Source organism: Poecilia latipinna, unplaced genomic scaffold (genome assembly GCF_001443285.1).
Source record: "Poecilia latipinna isolate Pla-1442-1.1 unplaced genomic scaffold, P_latipinna-1.0 Scaffold207, whole genome shotgun sequence".
Classification (NCBI taxonomy): domain Eukaryota; kingdom Metazoa; phylum Chordata; class Actinopteri; order Cyprinodontiformes; family Poeciliidae; genus Poecilia; species Poecilia latipinna.
Window position 1 is genome coordinate 123,504 of NW_015112823.1, and position 21,489 is coordinate 144,992.

The window sequence follows — 21,489 nt, forward strand, 5'->3', positions numbered from 1 at the left end:
GGGGGGGTGTTTTTTTTATATAAAAAAAAAAAAAAAAAAAAAAATCTGCGCCGGGGGGGGGGGGGGGGGGGGAGGAGACGACGACACTTTTGGATAGATTTTTACCCAGAATGCAAATGGAAAAAACCGTGAGTGAAACGGTGACTGACGAGTATATATTCCATTGAGGGAAAGTAAGTTTCACATTTGCTCAAAAGCCCCCTGGTGGTTGAAGAAAAATCCACATATAAACCGGAAAATACAATATATGAAAAAACACTGAATGCTCTCTGGTATGAGCAGGCGGGCCGGATCGGGCTTTGTTCAGGGGGCCAGACAAAATGACGTGGCGGGCCGGATCCGGCCCGCGGGCCGTAGTTTGGGGACCCCTGCATTAGAGCCTCACAATATATCAAATCACAACCGTTATTGCAAGATTACTGGTTGGATATTGCAATTGCTTAATCCTTGGACTACTTCGCATAATATCATAGTATTAGGTATTAACCTTATGAATATCAATAATATAATTGGCCAGTTGGAAAATCTAATATTTCTAACAGCTGTATTTATGTCATTGCAAGACAAACAATTGCAGGTTGCTTATTATTAAAAAAGTTAATGTGTTGGCAAGTTTTGTACAAATTGCTGCTTTAAAAAATCTACCCATCATGTGTAATATTTGAAACATCAGCCTCTTAAGTAAACGTCCATGTGCAACTTTGCCAGGCGTTAGCACCGGTCAAGGCTTTTTAGTCATAAATCAGGACACCATGGTAAGTGTTACATATCCACTGTTGGCGCTGGATGCTTGACCGCTGAGAACTTTTTAGCACTCATAACTCAGTACAAGCTATGATGCAGCAATCTCCCAGCAGGTTTCCTTATGAAGTCCACGTGTTACAGTACGAACAGAGATTAGATTCTACACAGAGGGGAGGCAGAGTTGCCACAACAACCGGAAGTCGAGCAGCTACACATCAACAGAATGAAACAAGGTACCTCAGGCCTGCTGTCAACGGGTCCTTGAAACCTGGAACTCCACATGGGAGGGCGAATCATCAATCACCACGAAGGCCTAAGGTTTGCGATCCCCTTGGTTTAATCGTGAACATACATTCCTGCGCTCACTCTTTCGGTCAACTCAAATATTTACGATTCGCACAGAAACATAAACCTACAAACAAAACACATTTCATTTTAGTAAGAAGCTCAACTAGGCTGGCAAAAGCTAGACAACAAAGCTCCAAGATCCAATATCCTTAACACAGGGTGGCATAAACTGAAGAAAATCCAGCAACTGGGATGCAAAGAACAATTGTAGTTAATCCAGGATTACTAAAGGATCCTGGATTCTGAAAGTTTGCAAAGAAAATTCCAATTCAAAGAAAAGATTTTTTATTTTTTCAAAAAATAAAAAAATTAAACCTTCGTAGCAAATTCAGGAAGGTTTTAATCATAATACTTATTATTTAACCCTCGATAATTTGTTATTCTAAAATTATGTTGCCTTAAAGTACAGTAGATAACTTTTATAAAACATATTCTATTTATATATTTGTTAAAACTGTCACTATGTCATGACAGTATAATATAAATTAATCTGTGGAAGAAAAATAAATCCAGCTCCTCTGCCTTCTCCCTGTCGTCCTGCAGAAAAACAACACCCAGTCTGAAACAACCAATCAGAGTCTGGAGGAGGGTCTTAGCACTGTCAATCATGCTCATGTATGCGCTGCTCACACCCTTCCACTTGCTCTGCTGCACTACACCTCCATCCCCACAACAGAGCCTGTTGTGAATCCTCAAGCTAATTAGCGTAGCCTCCAATGACGGACGTTAAGCAGATTTCCTGTAACAGCTTTTTCCTCCATTAACAAAGCTCGTTGATGTCCTGTGATAATTTTAATTATCTGAACTGAAAACCTTATTCTGCATTCACTCTGGTCATCGTTGTGTGATATTAAATTGTGTTTAATTATCTGAAAAATTATCACAATGACAAAAACGCGGGAAAAAATTGCTATTCACGGCACTGTTGGTCTTGTTTTGCTCATCAGATTAGTCAAGTGGAACACGTCCAAATATGGCACGGTGATAGCAGGACACCAATCTGTCTGACCATTGCATGTTTTGGCTCTTTACAGCTCCTCTAATTAAACACATATGGACTGAGTGCTCCCTGTTCTAATTTTCAACCACAGATGAAACTAAATGACAAAATTCCTCACATTCCACAAGCCTGCACTCATGTATTAAAAAACAAGCCCCGCTTTCAAACACTACCCCCATGATAACTATAAAGAACCCCCATAAGAGAGGATAATGGAATCCAGACCTGAAAAAGAAGCATGCTAATTTGCACATCCGCCAGCGAGAAACAAAGGGGGATGAAGTGCAAAAAAAAAATAATAATCCTGTTTATTTATTCCTCTTATGGGCAGAAGATACAGAAACAACAAGAACGAAACTTGTTGAAAGCAATGACAGATGTTTAAAAGGAAAAAAAAAACAGTCTGACAGGATATAGAAGGGCTTGGTACAGTTAAACAGTGCAAATTAGAAGAAAAGAAAACCATATAAATGTTCCCTAAATATCACATAAAATGTTTTAAAAAATCTGATTCTTGTTTGAGAGTCTTAGCATTTAAATGAAGACATCTTCAACAGGTGCTTTCGATTGCACTGCTTATTTTCCGACTTGGACAAAGTTGAAGAATAGAGCTCTACTTACACAAGTCAACACACACATATTTGACTCGGGCTGAATAAATCTAATAATTTATTTCTAAATTGCGTGATGTGGCATATTTTCAAGCGCAAGTGAAAAACCCACAGAGGAAAAGTTCTTCATCTTTCTTGATTATAGCAGTAAAAGAAAAAAAAAATAAATCAGTTTATCTTCCTGATTTATCTAACACCTGTTGTGGTTGATTAAATCAGCCAACATCGTCTCTTCACCATATATGGACAGGCCCCCAGTGGACTCTGCCAGTTTACGTAATACGGACGTCAGCCCCTAACCTGATTTTGGCCCAGTTATGCACACAGGTGGACTATGCTGGAACAAATTGACAGATATTGCCTCTCCACATTTTTTAGATCCCAGATTATTAAGATTGATTGAACATAGAGAGAAAATCCATCAAAAAAAGGAATCCGTGTAAATTTATTTCTGGTACTGATTTAGCAACTTGTTCTGTTGGACTTTCTGGTTCTGAAAGTGTGGGTTGACATGAACACAAGAAAAACTGAAGTGGATAAAATTCTTCAATTTAATAGTAAGAGCAATTGTAAGCATCTGATTTGATCTGGGGAAACCCATTTGGACTCGCTTGTAGTCCAAATGGAAAACCAAACTGGTTGTCCACTAAATGATATGCAAAGGATGAAACAGAACATAGTTTGCATGGCAAATGGTACTGGAGATTAACTAAGTGATGACATCATAAACATCAGGAAGCTTCAAGGCTTCGAATTACGACTGCAGGTCAAATATGTAAAAACCAGGACAGAACCGTGAAGTCGTGCCCCGGTCAAATGCATGAGGAAAACCAAAACACATCAGGGTGAGTCTATTCAGATTTCATTCTGGAACAATGATCAAGATCTAGATATTGTTGCGCAGAAAACCCACTGGAACAATAAAAAGGTCAGAGTGACTGGTTGAACAAATGATGCAAAGCCTTGAAAAGTGCTTCTTACAGCATCCCGAATGTCATATTCCACTTCTAAAATTATTATGACTGAAATGTTTCCTGCCATGAACTTTGGGATAATTTGCATTACCACAAACACCATCATGTTCTGGTTGTAATGTACCTTATAGAGAGATGTGACTAAAGTAACAGAAGTCAGTGGACTTCCCCTTCATATCAATTTGGCCTAAACAAAGAGGAAGAAACTGCTCCACTGTAATCTGAGTGTTTCTCACCAAAAAGCCTAAAACTACAAAACACAGCGAATAAAAGCAATAACTGTATGATCCATCAATCCTCTTTAAATGCTTGAAATGGAGAAGAAAAGTCAGAACTACACACATAACCAATTTACTATTTTTCTTAAGGGGCCACTGACAATAAATTCCCACCAAAGAGTGGCGACGACCCTTCTAGTCCACACATGCACAGATACACATTGAAAGGAAAAAGTATTGAACACATTCACTGAAAATTAATTATTTCGTAGATGAGCCTGTCTTGGAGATGACAACTTCAAGATACTTCCTGTATGGAGAGCCTAGCAGCCTGCATTGCCCATAAGCTATTCTGGCCTTTTCTTTCATATCAACCCTTTTCAAAGTGCAAGGTATTTTCAGCCCCTTCTTTCTAAATTTGATCTATAGGTTTAGGTCAGGTGATTAGCTGAACCATTTTAGCTGCTTCTCTCTCCCTTTTTTTCTGTCACCATTTGAATCCTCTGTCTGAAACCCTGTAGGGAGTTGCTGGCCATGGTTAGGATATGGTGTCATGGTTTCCTTTCCACTTTCAGATTATGGAAAGTGGAAAGTTTTCACTGAAACCTTCCTTGGTAACCAATGCCACAAGTGTTTTGCACAATAATGTTACAAAAGTTTTAAGAATGCTGATTGACTTTGCCAATTATGAGATGTTTCTTATGCAACACCTTGGTAATGAGACGCCATTTTACAAGCCCAGCCCTGGTCCTGGAGGCACACTATCCAGTAAGTTTTAGGTGGTTCCTTGCTTCAATCCACATGATTTCAATTGATGGCTGATTAACAAGCTTTTGCTGAAGTGCAATGATCCAAATCAGGCCTGTTAAAAAGCAAGGACACATGCAGAGTGCCTTGAGGAACAGAGTTGGAAAACACTGACACTGGACAGAACCTGCTGATATTAATGTGCACTAAGTGGCAGGATTGTGTTCCAATTCCTGAAAGATTTCAGCTGGTGTTATAATTTTCCATGACTTTTTGTCTCCCTTACTTCACATGTTCAGTACTTTTCCCTCTCCCATTGTATTTTACTACACATAACTTTATGTTCACAAAATAAAGAGAACTTGCAATAATGTTGGGGAATGTTGCAATAGTGATAGGACTTGCAATAAATAGACACTTTATTTAAAGTCTCGATGTTTGTGTAATTTGAGTTTATAGTAAACATATATCCCAGATAATGGGGTAGTCTATCCAATAAAGTTTTTTTTTTTGTTTATCTCAACAACAAAATTTTATTGAAGCACTTGTTTCTAGATAGTGTCCAGCAGTTAAATTGTTTAACTGCTAAACTGCTGATCTTTATTGTGTCACAATAAATATTAGAGGCGTGGAGAGCCTGAATGGAGGGTACTTTAATCATTAGCTAACACTAGTTGCCCTCTGTAGTTCTTTGCAATATATATGCGTACTGCATGCAGCAATGCCAGAATTACAATAATTTTGCAGCATTTTTTGCAACCCTAAATTATGGTCTGATTTCTTTGTATGTATTGACTGTATGAGTTTTTATTGACATCTTGGAAAAATTTTATGCTTCATGCAACAGACAAATAAATTTACTAAGAAAAACACTGATTCGTTTGATACTGTGCATATATTACACACCTAACTTGAAATAATTTTTCAGTGAATATTCTGATTCATTATAATGTACCTGTGAATTGAGGTAAAATCAAAAGAGTGCCACCTGAAAGTAATTTGCAGAAATCCTTGCTGATGCTGAACAAAGAGACAGTATGGTAATCTGAAATTCACATCGCATAGATCTGATGACCTGATCAGGTCTATGCAATGCAGATAAACTGAGCATTCAAATCTGCCATTTCAAATGTCTACAAATTTCAAATCTGCCCATATCAATCACTGAACTTTTCATGAATCTATCAATATGTTAACAGGTATCCATCATACAATACATGCACGTGGGAAACGAGAAAATATGACATTTGCAGGGTAAGAAAAGGTGTTTAGCCTTGATTTTCCCCTCCAAATCATGACTATAGTATGTTGTTTACTACATTTTTAAATAAATGGATGGTCCCTGCAACCTATAGCTAACCACACTGGAAAACTGAGAAAAGTGGCTTATAATGTATTGGGGCTACAAGCTGAAATAAGTCTGTAAATTGTCAAAAAGCTAAAAATGTGAATTTTCCTCAAGAGGATTGCACAATTTATTTTCTTCCGAGAGGTTAAACCTCAACTAATAAGCACTGAGAAAGCCCCACTTTCGCTATGTTTACGTTATTACCAATAAAAGCAAGACAAACTACACAAATTTATTTAAATATATAATAATTCACACAGCCAACAATAACACATGGCAGCACTTGACGATCCAATGTCGGAACAATAAAGTCTCCAGCTGTTACAAGAGCTAACAGTACCCCAGCAATGTTTACTTTAAGAGACCGTTTAACCGAGTTTGAAACTTTGTTATTTAATGTATGATTTTTGGCCCCCTCAGCACAATAACATAGCTTTAAGACATAGTGATTAAAATGATATCAGACGATGGCGCTTTGCATATTTTCTCAAATCCAAAAGTATTAGCTTATCTCAATGTCGAAAAAAATATTTCTTGAAGCAATTAGCGAAGGATCATGCAATAAATATCTAATTATTTCATCAGGTCTATGCGATGCAGATAAACTGAGCAGGCAGCAGAACTAAACAGACTATTTATTATGTCAGAATGAAGCCAACAGACTGAGAGTCATACATGACTTAAGCTAATACAAAAGATACGGGTCATAAAACTATGGACCTCCCACCAGAGCAGATCAATGGGAGCTTGTACTGCAAACAAGTCTGCAGAGCCAGACATCATAACAAGCCACAAAAGCAATAATATAATTATGATGTGTCTATAGCATTTATTAAATACATCCAGATCAAACAAGTGAGCAAAAGTGGCAGATAAAAACATGAACATTAACTTTTAGTTTATGTAAAGATTTCCTTTTAAGCAAAAGCACTTCCCATGTGGGTGTGCCAAGTTAGCCAGCTAGAAAAAAAACACACTAACTCTCTTTGAGAAGTTTGAACAGACGGTCAGTTCATTCCCCACAGTTCTGAAGGGCGAGACCTTGCATGAACTCATTGTTGGTACGACTATTACAATAATGCTCTGAAAGACACTTACTGATATGCAAACACGCTGGGAAGCAACAGGACATCTGACACTTTCAAATCGACATCTTAACATGCACACATCCCATTCCACACAGCTGCTGCTGATGGATGTTTTTTTTTTTTTTTGTTCATTTGAAATTTGAATTTCATAATATTTTTGCAAAATTGTGCTGCATTACATAAGTAAATCCCAAAGTTGAGACCACAAGATCCAGACAATGAAGTTCCACAAAGCCGAGACTGTCCACAGCATCTGCAAAGTGGATTTAATGAGCAGTTTGAATCAATAAAACAGTGCTGATTTCCTCCAAATAAACCGTTAGAAAATAAGCTGGTCTGACTTTCTTTTTTTTTTTTTACTTGGAAAATTGCAATTTTCACGAAACCGTTTGCCAGACTATATAAAAAGTTATGCCAGTACAGAAAAACAGCTCCCCGTTGCAGAAGGGATAAACGCAGAGTACAGTGTGGGTTCTGAAGAGTTTTCCAACATTTCTTGTGGAAACTATTCCAAGTGGGAAGGACACTGCGCCGATTTCACAGTGAACCCACCTCACTGATCACATTCCTCTTTATTATGATCAACAAAGCATTTTGTTTCACACATTATTCATTCATTCATTTCTGGGCCACAGAAATATTTCTGGAGTTGTACACTGTGGATTTATGTTCACTGCATAGAGACAAGGAAGAGAACAATATAAATATTAAAATGGGTCTGGATGTACTTTTTCTATTACAGCCACACTTGTTTATAGACTTTCCCACCGTCTCTTCTGTGTGTGCCTTTATTTTTACTCCCATCTTGTGACAGGTGGCGAGAATCTTCATCACCACAAAAGGTGTGAACCGTATCCTCTGACTGTGAACAGATTGCAACCTTAAGCCTTATTCACAGCGATCCAAATGTGAGAACTGGGTCAGGCCAGTGGAGCAGAAGTCAGGATGGAACGGCAGGCTCAGTGGTGAGCCACGTAGGGACTGCTGCTGCTTTAAGTTAACGAGCAAGTCGGGACAGACGTAAAAGAAGTCTGTTGTCTAGACCAACAACCCTGCACCACTGAAACGTGCGTGGCTTCAATAAGGCATGCATTTGAGACATTTTTTAACTCATCAGATTTTTTTCACAACAGGCAAAGCATCTCTGCAACCTTGAGCCAAAACAGCAACTACTCTGAGAAAATACATAACTGCAAACAGACATATCCAGTAAAGAGCCAGGGAACGCCATTACTCTTCAGGAGGAGATTCAGATCCCTTATCAACTTCCATCTGTGATGACAGATCTTCACTAAGTCGATCTTTAGTTGAGAGTGCGGAGAAGACGAAAAACAACATCGCTGTCTCTTCCTTAAATTGTCTAAATTTTAATCTAGTTAGATTTTTCTGGTAACACAGGGAACAATCTGTCTCTCGAGCACATGCTTATCTAAGTGGATGCTGGGATGCACTCAGCCAATGAAAGGTATTGTTTACCTAATGTGTGCAGCGTAGCGAGGTGACAGCGCATTCAACGAGCCCAGAGCAGGCATGAAGCTGAACAGGTGCCACTGTAAGAAGCTAGGCAAATTAATCCAATGTCTTTACTTTCTGCAGACAATATTTGGCAATAAATAGCAAAGCTTTAAGCTGTTTCAGAAACAGGCAATTCACTAAATGAGCAGCCCTAACTTGAGAACTGTGCCAAAAGAAAATTAAAAAAAAGTTTTAATCCATTTATCTATGAATGATTTAATGTGAGCAAAGCTGCTTCCTGTCTTTCGATGAAAGGAATGTGATTCTGGACTTGAGAAATAACATGTAAGTTTAAGCATGAGGGGCTTCCTGTCCCCCTGCTAACCCCCAGCGGAGAGAGTAAAACTCTGGTTCTAGAATTGCGTTTTGTTGCAGCAGTGCAACACTGCAGCCAGCACTCTTCACACAAACAGAAATAAATCAATAATCAAGACAGGATCCAAAAAGTGTTTAATGGGGTGACCAGATATTGTCCTGGTTGGATTGTTTACCGTCATATCAGCAACCATTGTCTTACCCTGAGAACAGCAGTATACAATAAAATATATTTGATGAACTCAGTCTCTCTGGGTAGATGCAAAAGATGCTAAAAATACTGGAATACACAAATTCTCCAAACTGATGTAGAAGATGGTGGAAGAAGCTCACAAATGAAAATAATACATAGCTTTTTTTTTATTTAAGACTGACAAAATTAGGACTACCAGTGGGAATGTTGCTATCAGCAAATCCAAGGCTAATGTTAAGTAAGCGTACCGATACCAATCGTTGCTTACTTATTTCCATTACTTTTAGTTAAACAAAACTATGTTTTATATAGATCAATCAACTTAAGTACCTGTGAATTAATTGAAGATATCTATATAACAAAAATCACCTTATTGATGCATATGTACATAGCTTATTAGTTCCCAAAATATCCAGATGCCATCATGGAAATAATTTAAATCCTAATTTTTGTGGCTCGGAGAAAAAAAAAATAACAAAATGTATTTTTGTTTCAAGCAAAACGTTATCTCTATATATTCTACTGTAATAAGTATGCCTTATAATAACATTTTCTACTAAAAAGTCAATTATGAGGCTTTTATTTTAAATTCTCAAAGAATGGAGAATGTTTGGTAAACTCAATTACTTTCTGCTGAAAAATTCATGATGATATCAAAACAATGTCGAATGTTTTTGTGATGGTGGGACAAAACTTACAGCAGGTCTCAATGTAATTTAAGTCAAACATTTAATCAATGCTCCCTCTGGTGACATTTGCTGTGACCCACAAGTATGTTGGATGTTCTGCTAATGTACCTCCATGCGTTCTGTTGTTTCTTAAATTAAAATTAAAACCATATTATCCTTTCAAGTCTGCCTGGGAAGAGAAGGGTTCAGCAAAACCTAAAGGGTTCTTTACCCCCCTGCGCCCCCCTTTGTTGCGCCACTGAAAAATGACACAATAAATGACCGAGGACTGCAGTGGATAAAAATAGATCTATAAATAGCAAGCATAGCTTTACGCTACAAAACCACAAATGAGTTATCAATAATAATGCCCTAGCTTGACTCACTGAACAAATAGATAAGGGAGGAGCCAGACTTGAACTTATATGGCCAAATCGGAGCTGCGGACGGACAGCTTTCCCGTTAACGGGCGCTGGATCAGTGGATCAACAGGGCAGGATGTGACAGATTTTAAACCCATAAAAAAAAGTTTCACTTGCTCCGAGTCAAATATCACATCCTTCGCTAATGAACCACCACCTCCTCCACTGATTTAACACAATGTGTGAACCCACGCCCCTCCGAGTGGTTTCTGACATCTGGCCTGCTAATGGGAGAAAAAGAAAGTGTTTCCCTGTCTCGCCTTAGCCGTGTGGCTAATGCTATGTAGCATCAACATCATCATACACACAGACACACGGCCTGGATCAGCGGAGCTCCGCTCAGTCCGCGACCGCAAACAACTTACCGGCTTTCTCCTGGTCGTATCCGACGACAGTGAAATAGTCAGCCAACCTAGCCATTTCTGCTGCTTTTCCAGAGAAATACCAACACAATTCAGCATTTTTCCTCCTTCCAAAGAACAGCCATGTTTGACAGAAGGAGTGTCACTGCGCTTGCGTGCGGGAGTGGGGCTACATCCATGGGCGTGGGCCCTTTGAGTTTACAAACACATCACTGTATCCAATACTGACTGTTTTTATTTATTTATTTCTTTTTTCCCCCAAAATAACAATAGTAATAAAATATCCTTTAGGAAACGACATGATTAACGTCCAGTACAACCAAATGTGCAGCAGCCACACGGGAATTGTTATTCTAATCTTAGTGAGCAGTGGGATTTCATTTCCTGCCTGAAACAATCTCGAATTTGCTGGCGGCTTTGAGGGCTTTTCAAGAGCTAGTAGAAGAACCAGTTCCAAGATACCGTATTTTACTAGGAAGAGGGGAAACACAGAAATTAAGTTCTGCATAAATAGCCTATTACAAATCCAGTTTTGACATAAATAAATATTAAAATAAGACTGTAATGTAAGCAATATAAATAAGTTATCTAACCTTTACAGCATTTTGTCCTTTGCTTATTGCCTCAAATATTTATTATTTATTAATATTTTTTTTTAAAACTGTACACAATAGACTTTTGTTCATGTCTACAGAAAGCAGAAAATGGTCAAATCATAAACAAGTGCACTGTTATATTCATAAAATTAAAAAAAAAAATAGATTCATCTATCACAGCCTTTTATGGTTTGCTATAAATGAGACCTACAAGAAACTGCACAAATCAAAACTAAGATTCTTCAAATTTCAATGAACCATCAACATGATTAATACTGCCACATTAATATGGCAAAGCAATCACTGGGTTTTTGCTTAAAGAGTGCAGAAGAATTGGTAACAACCAAAGGATAACAGTTTTTCCACAATGTTTAACATTGTGATATATATCTATCTGAAGTTCTTTTGTTGGCAGTACATGACTGTCACCAAGACATTGTTGATTAATGTGTTTTTTTTTCTTTGATGAAATTGTCAGATGACTAATTTCTTTTCTTTGGACAGTTCAAATATGTACATTTAATTTGTAAATCTGACAAAGAAAAAGGCGAGCAGAAGGACGGAAGATTTCTTGTAAATGCAGATATTGTTTTTCATAATATATAGCCTTTTCCTTATTTATCCACACCAGGAAAATACTTCAATCAAATGTCACATCTTTCCAAACTATGTATGAACCCTGAGTGCAATTCCAAACCTTACTTAAACAAAGCAAATCAGTCTGTACAGAAGTAATCTCAGGCACGAGCTTTTACATAGGTCAATATTGCATGATGTTTTTAGCCATTTGCTTAAGCGTATTTGATTTGTAGGTATGACCAATAAAAATAAAAAAAAAAACACCTAAAAGGTATCTTTCAGCATCTCTAATTTTATTAAAATCATTAAAAAAAAATATTGCTAAGAGCATTCAATCCACATTAGGTATATTATGAAGCAACATCTTTAAAAGTCACTGTTCTCCAACAAAACTTTTTTTTTCTGAACCAAATCATTTCAATTTACTGCAAGTTCTACAAAACAAAAACAAATGATTCCTTTGTGGAACACTCATGAAGGAGGGTAAACTCTGGAGTTAGAACAAAATATTGGAGAGGACTGAAAACAGGACAACCTGTCACAGGGTATAGCACGTGGGGATTACTTCATGTGTGTGAGACAAATAGACAAACCAGCAACAATAGCAGGAACCCAGCAAGCGATATCCCTCACTTGCCGTCTGTGTTTTCAATGGCTTTCTAAATTTTCTAGATTCCTGCACATGACTTTGTTAGCTAGTAAGGCAAAAATAAAGGCCCTAAAGAATTTGAATCCACAAGAAAAGACAGAAAAACACAGAAGACAACTGGGTTTATCTTGGAAAATTAGATGACAGGTTTACAATAATCACGAATCCGCCTCTTGATGTTTCTTGATGTAAACGAAAAGGTGGCACAAAACCTGTCAAACTCAAACTTCATCTTCACAAATGAAGGGGAAAGATTGCTATATAAGGAGCCAAAAGGCAACAGAAGAATTTTGTTGTAACGATTGCACCATCTCTAGTCGTAAACTCTGTTGAGGGGATTACTGATCCGCTGGAACCAGTTAGCATTACAAAGTGCTTACAAAACATTTTCTTTTTTGAAAACACATGTGTTTGCCATTTATGTATTTTTCTGGAGTTTAAAAATATGACACCACCAGCGGAATGGGGTCGCATGAGAATATAAATAAACTCATAAGGATTTCATTATCATACTAGGAAGTGAATAAGGGGTCTTGATATGCCACAGAGGAATGTCAACTGTGGAGCAAACCTCGTTTCATGTACATTTGTTCACAGTTAAAGAAAGTGAAAGCAAAATCAAAATTGAAAGATTTCTCTGCACCCCTGCCTTGAGGATATTTCTACACTGGAATTTCTGTAGTGTTCAAACCAAGTGTTTTTTTCCTCTGGTTTTTACAGCATTTCCTAAACTATGTGTGACATTACACATGTGTTGGCACATGTTCTTTCTGGGTTTTATAGTTTTCTGCATAGCAAAAATCACTGTAAGTTCACATTTTTGGGGCTCCAATTTGTAATTTCCTACATTCTGTGCCACTTTCAAATATGTATCTTTAGCATAAAACACAAGTTTGGTCATGTAATGGAGTAAAAAAAAAAAAAAAAGTCATAAAAACTGACCGGATTTCTTTTCAGTCATCACCATCTAGATTTATGTAAAAGTGTATTCTAATTGTTTAACATCTATATATATACACACACCTCACAGGCTGTTATTCAAGCTCAGATTAGATTTATAATTGTAAAATTCCATTTAATTTTTTTTAAACCTTCCAAATGGGTCCAAAGTCAATATTTGCCGTGTCCAAACAAATATAGAGTTTATTGTATTTACAGCTGGACATGCTTATTATATTTAATCAGTAACTCAATGCTTGTCTCGGATTCATTGTCGTCTGGGTTTCCAGTCTCACATGGAACTTCACAGTGTCGGGGAGTGCCTTGGAAAGCCGAGGATGGGAACATTCCTTAAAGTTATTTTCTTTGTTGCCGGAGAGACTGAGAAGAGCATAAACAAAAAGAATTGGCATATCTGACCTTAGAGTTTAAATATAACAATATGAAAGTTTGGCTATTATTAGTTGTAATGCACAGAAAAGAAACTGGGACAAACATCTTGCATCCTTATCTGAGTGTTGTGTTTGACTCATGTTTTTATTTTTATTTTCATTATATAAGAGTGGATAGAAAATTAGGTTATGACTAACTAAAATAACGAAAACAGGATACAATGGCAGCACGGGATTTCTTCATGTCTTTTCTTTAAAGTTTTGTTAAACATATGATTTTAATTGTCATTCCTACACTTATTCCCCACCCCTTGTTGCTGAACATGAACAACAGCAGAGCAGTTAAGTGCTTTGAATGGAGTGGGGGAGTTGCGCCTGTCGATCACCGAGCCCCTCCCACTTGGAGACCGCTATAAATGCCGCCGGTCTGGTGCATAGAGGCTAATAGCAGAGTGACACAGCTGCCTTACAGAAGCAAAAGCAACCTGGAGAATACCTGTGGAGTATTCTTTCACTGCTGACTTTGGAAGAAGAACTTTCTCGCCTATCTGAATTGAACTACAGGTATGTGCACTTTGCTTTAAAAGAACTCATATTGCTGTGGTTTGCCGTGCTGCCAGCTGATGGCTTTATCCTTGCTCCTTTTTGAGGTCAAGGCACAAGTGTAGAGACAAGAACAGGTTATCTGCCTGGTTATATAAGCAGTTCAGCTCCTAATGTGTGTGGGTCTGTGTAGGAATTGCCAGCAGGCTGTCAAGCATCCAACAGTATTAACACATCATTTGTTGTTTTTAGATGCTGTAAGTGAAATTGTTATGATTTGCAAGTTTTTCTGGACTTCTGCTGAGTCTATTTTAGACCATGTCCTTCAAATTACTGGCCAGGGGCCCAAAGCTTGGTCACAGAATTGCTTAACCGAGCAAATTCTGACCTTAGCTTAACTTTCTAAATAAATGAATGATATATGCAAATAACTTGGCTTTTGGACTCTTGTGTAAGAAAACAAAATAGTGGTTCTTGGTGGAATTCTTAATGTGGTATTTATTCATGCAGAAAGGGACAGAACGGAAATTTGTGCAGCTAAATATTATATCCCACCATAACTGTTTAACTTACCAAACTTTTTTCTCTCTCCCTCTCTTTCCACAGGAGCCAAAATGAAAACGATCTTCCACTCCTTCCTCTATTGCTGCCTGCTGGCTTCAGTAGCACACTGTGTGGAACTTGAGGTGAATCCCGAGTTGAAAAAAAGGTGAGTTAACATTAAATCAGTTCATGCAGTAATAATAATAATGTTTCAACTCTGTTAAGTCTTTGGCAGACGTTAGCTGCCAAGAATAAGTCATTCCAAGACTAATGGAGTTTTTCCCCCTCTCTTCTCTTGCAGACTAAGCATATGGCTTGGGAGCAGATTGAGACGGGATCTTGAAACCGTCGCAGTACAGAAAACAGCAAAATCTGAAAACTTTGTCAGACCAGAGGACATCAGGGATATCTTGCTGCCACATTCCAGGTAAGAAATGAATTATCCAATCCTAAAAGTTCAACCACCTAATCTGATCAGGTTATTCTTAAAAAGTTATTAAGTAACAGCATGGATTAATGTCCTGTCTCCCTTCTGTCTCTAGCACTGACATTAAGATCCGAACCAAGAGGTCCGCAGGTTGTGCCCTGGGTACCTGCTCGGTGCACGTCCTGGCACATCGTGTACAACAGTTCAAAGACAATAAGCTGAAGACCAGCGTCCCTATTAACAAAATGAGCCCTCACGGATATGGCCGGAGGCGCAGATCTGTTCCAGAGAGGCAAATCTCCCTGAGGATGGAGGAGGGCAGGTTGAGACCCGTGTGGAGTCTGAACAACTCGCAAGTTCACAAGCTTGAAGCTCTGCTCAGAAGGACATGAGGAGGACTCTGAAAGAGGACTTGGGAGCAAAATCAAGGGAGCTGGACTATCCAGCTTGTGTCCCCTTCTGCTTGGCTTTGAAATTCTCCAAATGCCTAAGACTCATGCCAAGTACACTCCAGTGCATTTGTTCCAGACAGGAGGACTGAGTCAGAGTGATTCTGGATGCAGCCGCGGCTCTGGGATGCCTGAGCCTCGCGACTCAGTGGACTAGAGTTTGCAAACAGCTGGCTTAAAGAAACTGGATGGCACAGTGTGGAGCAAACTACAGGTGCTGTTCTCTGCCTGGCAGAGGAAAAGGATGAGTGCAAATACATGTGGGCACATCCTGAAAGAGGAAACCCTCTATTAACGTTTTAGAGCTGTACACACTTATTCCTCATGGCCTAGACTTTAAAAAGTGCTATTCCCGAAGGACTACATCATGTTCTATAAGACTGCTAATAATGGCTTGCACTTTTCCTTTTGAACGTAAGCAGAATGAAGCATAAAAGAAAAGATATCACTATCAATATGCCTAAAGAGCTTTAATGCTCTCCGTTTATATCAAGTTTTGGACACTGTACAAGGGAAAATGCCTTAGATTCTTTGAGCTATGTGCCAGTCCATACTGGATTTAACTATACTTGAAAATGTTTTTGTCTGTAAAAAAAAACACAAAAAAAAACATGTGCAATCTTATTTTTTTAGTGCAGATATTTGTGTATATATGAATTTCTTTATTTAATTATTATATAAAAGTTACATTAATGTACTTATGCATATAAAGCTATTTTTGTACAGAAAGAGAGAGATATATATGGGCATTGTAGCTATTTGTCATTATTCCTCTGCAAACTGTGCTAAATTGATGTGTTTTATATATATGTTATTTTATATTTGTAAATGTATTTTATTTTATTTGTGTCATTCAATAAAACTTTTGCATACAAAATCTAAAACCTTGTTGTGACATCCCTTATTCTTTAGGGCATTCTATCGTCTTGAGGAAAACACAGAACACCTGGTCTCTCTTAAGGTCTTACAGGTTCTCATTAGTGTTCCTCCCCAGCCCTTAAACTCTTCCTCTCACAACATTCCCCCATTTCTGACCCCCGCAGTCTCCTCATATCGGCACTAACAGAAGGGCAGACAGGGTGCTGGGCACATTCCGGATGAGTTTCACTCATATTTGTTGGCTCGCCCCACACCACAGAGCAGCCCTAAAGCCATCAAGGGGGAGGCTGAAGATTTAGATCCATCTGCATTCAATGGTGCGTGGTTTTGGACACAAAGAGTCTCACATGGGGGGTTCCGGTCTAACATTCCTGTGAGAGCATCACAGAAGACGATGAAACTCACATTTGCCATAGATCACCTCGCCCTATTGTAGAAGCAAACAAAAGTACAGCCTATATCATATGATGGATTAAAGTTTAAATTTACTGACCACCGATTATTGCATGACATAACCTGCAGACTCTGCTGCATGCAGGAAAACAAAAGGCGTCAGGTCGTCTTTCTTCTTAAATTTAAACCTTGATGGCTCTATGCAGAAAAGGAACGATGCCAGTATGACTGAATAAGATTATCTCTATAAAACCCGGAGAACTTAAATATCAGCAGATAGATCATTGGTTAAGACAAATGTCTCAGTGAGGACACGGTTGCAATCATAAATCCTGCTCTAAGATGTAAATGCAATCTCTGGCGCCCTCCAGAGTTACCAGATCAGAAAGAACCGCCACCAAACTTTTAACCGAGGAACAGAAAAAGATGAGAATCAATATTTGAGTCTTCTTGCTGATTTGCACGACGTTTGCAATTCAACATAAACTGAATTATATTTAAATGCATTGCATCATTGACCATGCAAGGTTCATCTTAAATCAAATCTAGTTTTCTCATGCAGAGAATTATGAACACAATTTAGTTTTTCGCAAAAGTATGCAAAATTAGGTTCACTGCATGCATCTTCGTTCCATATCGGGATAAATTTGTTCCATACACTAAAAAATTCAAAACTTCAAATTCTTGATATAGAACAAAAATGCAAGAAGGACTAAAGGTGTGATTATTTTTGTGGACTTCATCAATATTAAAAATAAATTAAAAAATTGAGAGATGTTTCATTCCAGCCCAAAACCTTTGGATTTTCATGTGATTTTTATGCAAGTGGTAGTCAGGTTGTCAAAATGCTATGATTTTTAGAGACATTATAGGAAAAATACTCAATACCATTTTGAAGTATTGACTCGTGAAGCATGAGACTGAATACTGAGGTAAAAATTGTTATTTAAAGATTTAAAAGGCTCAGTCTTTGTTGGAATTTTTTATGACAAAAATGACTCAATCTGCCACACAGATCAAATGACTGCTCCAAGCAAAACAAAATAAGGTAAAGGAGTAAAACAATTGCGCCATCTAGTGGTCAGATACTCTGTTTCCAATTTATTTATTTCAAATGACAAACACCCTAATTAGGAAAAACACAGCAGAAAGTAAATGAATTAAAAAAAAATTGCTATCAAAGTTAAACCTCTCTAAGAATAGAATGAATGGATGTACTGTATGTACTGTCCAGCTATGTGATGGTGTCACTTCTCCAGTAAGCCAATCAGCTTGTGACGCCATTGATGCACTGTCGACATCAACAAACTGAGCAGTCTGGGTCAAGAGGTAAAAAATAATACCTGAATTAAAGCTCTTATTACATGCTAAGCTGCTGGTCTTTCATTCTACAGTGCATATTAAAAGGACTATTACCAATTGCCTAATTTTCCTCGCTGGATATTGGCTTATTCATACAATGTAAAAACAAAACATATGTGCCAAAGTAAAAAAAAAAAAAAAGAATACAGGAACAAAGTGCTTTAAAATATCTCCTCTGAGTCTGGAATACGTCTCTGCTCTCCCATGTAGGGTGTTTGTTGAATCCAATGAGAAGAGGAAGAATAAAAAAGGAAAGGAGATTAATTATAAATGTGACAATAATGTTGTCATCAAAAGGATACAGGCGAAGGACTAAGACGCTGACTAACTCTTAAGGTGCGGTGATAAGCTCAGATGAGAGGATTAGCCTGATGATCTCAACAACTTCTGAGGCTAAATCGGGGACTGCTGCTAATGGCCTCACTATTATGTGAGTCCTCTGAGGAGACATATGTGGCGGTGGACTCATGCTGCAGCGCAAGTCTGTCTAATCTTCTCTGCTAAGGCTTACGATGCAGAGCCTTGCAAAAGTATTCACACCCAAAATTCTTCTTAAACATTTGATCTATTACTGTTGCAAAGTTGGATGCGTTTCCTTAGGCTTTTATGTGAAGGAAGAAAAGAATACAGTACTTGCAGTGTTTTAAAAATGAATGAAAAGAGTATGCAGAATCTCTTCCTAAACTAAATCTGGAACAACTGCCCAGAGATGTCACCTAATAAGTATTAAAACCCAAATGTATACATTGAGCTGTTCTCTGAAAGCCTTAAAGGCTTATTGCGTTAGTAATCATCTTGAAGACCAAGAAGCACGGCAGATGGCTCAGGGATAAAGTTGAGGATAGGTGGAAACAGGGTTAGGTCACAAAACAATAAATCAAGCTTTGAACATCTCACATAAATGTGCACCAAGAATGCAGAAGGCCTTTGCTGAAGGAGTGCTCGAGTTCAGCTGCAGCTTCATAGGGTGGTAGATGAGGTCTAAAAGTGATAAGTTATTTCTTCTGTCTCCAACCATCAGCATTGGGCTGAGGAGACCTGCAAGGACAGGGCTGTAAATAAGCAGCTACCCCAACAAACTACACCACAGAAGATGGCTGATGCCACCACAGAGTCAAAATGAGTCTTTGAAAAAAATTAGCTTGAAGAAATTGTTAAGAGAAAGCAAAAAGAACTCCAGTCAGCAGTATGAACAAGAAGCGAACAAAGCGGAAGAAGGTTCTCTGGTCAACATTCCTCTGGACTTGCTTTTCAGCAAGAACAAGCTGGATAATGGTAATGGGAAGATGGATAGAGCAATTGACTCCTGGAAGAAAACTTATTGAGGGTGGCACAAGACTTGAGACAAAGCTACAATGGAATAATTTAGACCAAAGTATGTTCATGTGTTTGAGGGAATCAAACATTCCACTTAAAACAATGGCAAGACTTGAATAATTGTGTACACAATATACTCTTTGTCCAGTCTGATTAAGTGTTCAGTACTTCACAAAGAATTGGCAAAAAATGATTCTATAAAGTAGAAGGAGGTTCTACAAAGTATTGATGCATGTGAAATGAGTGCAAATGAATATGATGTCCATATTTTTATTGATCAAAGAGTGTGAAGGCATTGTGACAGTTTTTGTGGCTAAACTTTAACACTTTAAATGTGGATGTTTATTGGTTACCGACAGCAAACGGCCGAAAACATTCTTCTAGTCATTGTCCATTTGTTGCCAAATTATGGACAGTGTCTTACACACACCAAAGTCAATGTTTTGGGGAGCAATGCATTTTACAAACTGGTCCAAATCTACAGCAAACTATTTTGAGAAGCCTGTAGAAGGTGTATGTAGGTATTTTTGGTGCAAATTGAAAACGCTTTTGTACAATAATGTAAAGTTTCAACTCTAAGTAACTACACAATGTTAAAACAGAAACTGCAATTGCTAGGAGTATCTTTAGCAACGTTTACAGATCCAAGAACCAAGTTTAATTATCTTTGTCCAAACTAACCAAGATAGATTTGTAACAGAAATACTTTTTTTCTTCACACATAGTGCTGACTGCCTGTTGTTGAGAGGTGTTCAACTGAGATAAATTGAAATATTCCTATGTCAGGGTGATAATTTTAGCTTAATGAAGTAGATTGGAAGTAAGAAAACAAAGCTCATCTAGAAACTCCTCCTCTCAGATGAGAGTCATAATCTCCAAAAGTGCTGCGAAAGGGCAACTTCTAGTCTAACTTCAAATATATGGCAATGAGATGTAATAAGACTTAAGTTAAAAAAATCATTATGAATTTTAAGAAAATGTCCAAGACTAGCACTCTAGCTTCTAAAGGCTCATAAGAAGTAACGTTTTAAATAAACTTGTGATGTATGTCTCTTAAATATATACCATTGCTGAGGATGTTGAAAACTTTCAAACGTTCACGTGTCGGCCGTTTGCTGTCGGTAACCATGGTCGAAAACCGGACGTTGTTCAGCTAAACGTTTGCAATCAGAACTCTCAGTTTATTATGACGAAGAAGAAGAAGAAGAAGAAGAAGAAGAAGAAGAAGAAGAAGAAGAAGACCTGTCAGAGAAAAGGTAAAAAAAATGACTATGATAGCAAAAAAAATAAAAAAATAAAATAAAATAAAAAAATTATATATATATATATATATATATATATATATATATATATATATATATATATATATATATATATATATATAGTGGTGGCCGATATATATGGTATATATATATGGTATATATATGGTGGTGGCCGATATATATATCGGCCACCACCTTTCTTTTTTACATAAGCTTATATGCTAAAGTTTTTCTTGGTTTAAAGCTTATCCAAACTTCATTCACTCACTTAGGCACTTTCTCGATGTGAACTAAGTCTGCTGTGTCTTTAATATTCTGGGTCATTTCTTGAGTGTAATTATATCGCGCAGTTGGTCGGTCACATTAAACACAGTTTGTCTCCTTGAATCTAGTAGAACCTCCCGAACACGTCCTCTGATTTTAGGAAGTACATTTGTAATTGAATTCGCCTGGAAATCTCAGAAGTGCAAATCAGTTAAATATTCTCTCACCTTTTGTTGCTAGGAGACACTGAACATGTTTACGTTTTTTTTTTTCTTTTTTTTTTTGGGGGGGGGGGGCATTGGGGGGTTGGGGGGAAAACAAAAAAGTTCAATATAGAGGATA

General features: G+C 37.7%; 3 protein-coding genes and 1 long non-coding RNA gene across 6 annotated transcripts in view; 2 read left to right on the top strand and 2 right to left on the bottom strand.

Annotated features, from left to right (window-relative positions):
• sbf2 (SET binding factor 2) overlaps nt 1-10,721 on the bottom strand; it is a 112,557-nt gene extending 101,836 nt beyond the window's left edge. For 2 of the 3 annotated variants that reach the window (XM_015031415.1, XM_015031413.1), the window contains exon 1: nt 10,557-10,721. In XM_015031415.1, coding sequence (XP_014886901.1) covers nt 10,557-10,611 — 55 coding nt within the window. In that variant the 5' untranslated portion in view covers nt 10,612-10,721. The remainder of the gene's footprint in view (nt 1-10,556) is intronic. The other variant, XM_015031416.1, reaches the window with a different exon arrangement.
• Nucleotides 10,722-13,502: 2,781 nt separating this feature from the next.
• On the bottom strand, nt 13,503-14,914 carry LOC106946799 (uncharacterized). The gene is made up of 2 exons (XR_001424830.1): nt 14,825-14,914; nt 13,503-13,697 (listed from the first exon to the last, which is right to left on the bottom strand). It is a non-coding gene; the product is annotated as an uncharacterized LOC106946799 (long non-coding RNA).
• adma (adrenomedullin a) lies at nt 14,139-16,554 on the top strand. Its single transcript, XM_015031417.1, has 4 exons — nt 14,139-14,272; nt 14,858-14,960; nt 15,096-15,221; nt 15,337-16,554. The coding sequence occupies exons 2-4, from the start codon at nt 14,866-14,868 to the stop codon at nt 15,611-15,613; spliced, it is 498 nt and encodes a 165-aa protein (XP_014886903.1). The 5' UTR covers nt 14,139-14,272; nt 14,858-14,865; the 3' UTR covers nt 15,614-16,554.
• A 4,141-nt stretch (nt 16,555-20,695) lies between these two features.
• Nucleotides 20,696-21,489, top strand: part of ampd3a (adenosine monophosphate deaminase 3a) — a 10,372-nt gene continuing 9,578 nt past the window's right edge. The window contains exon 1 of the mRNA XM_015031418.1: nt 20,696-20,877. Coding sequence (XP_014886904.1) covers nt 20,808-20,877 — 70 coding nt within the window. The 5' untranslated portion in view covers nt 20,696-20,807. The remainder of the gene's footprint in view (nt 20,878-21,489) is intronic.

Excerpts from the sequence above, each read along its gene's own strand:
- adma (XM_015031417.1), top strand. The coding sequence starts at position 14,866 with ATGAAAACGATCTTCCACTCCTTCCTCTATTGCTGCCTGCTGGCTTCA. Across the intron at positions 14,961-15,095 it reads AATCCCGAGTTGAAAAAAAG|ACTAAGCATATGGCTTGGGA; the intron begins GTGAGTTAACAT and ends CTTCTCTTGCAG. Across the intron at positions 15,222-15,336 it reads ATCTTGCTGCCACATTCCAG|CACTGACATTAAGATCCGAA; the intron begins GTAAGAAATGAA and ends TTCTGTCTCTAG.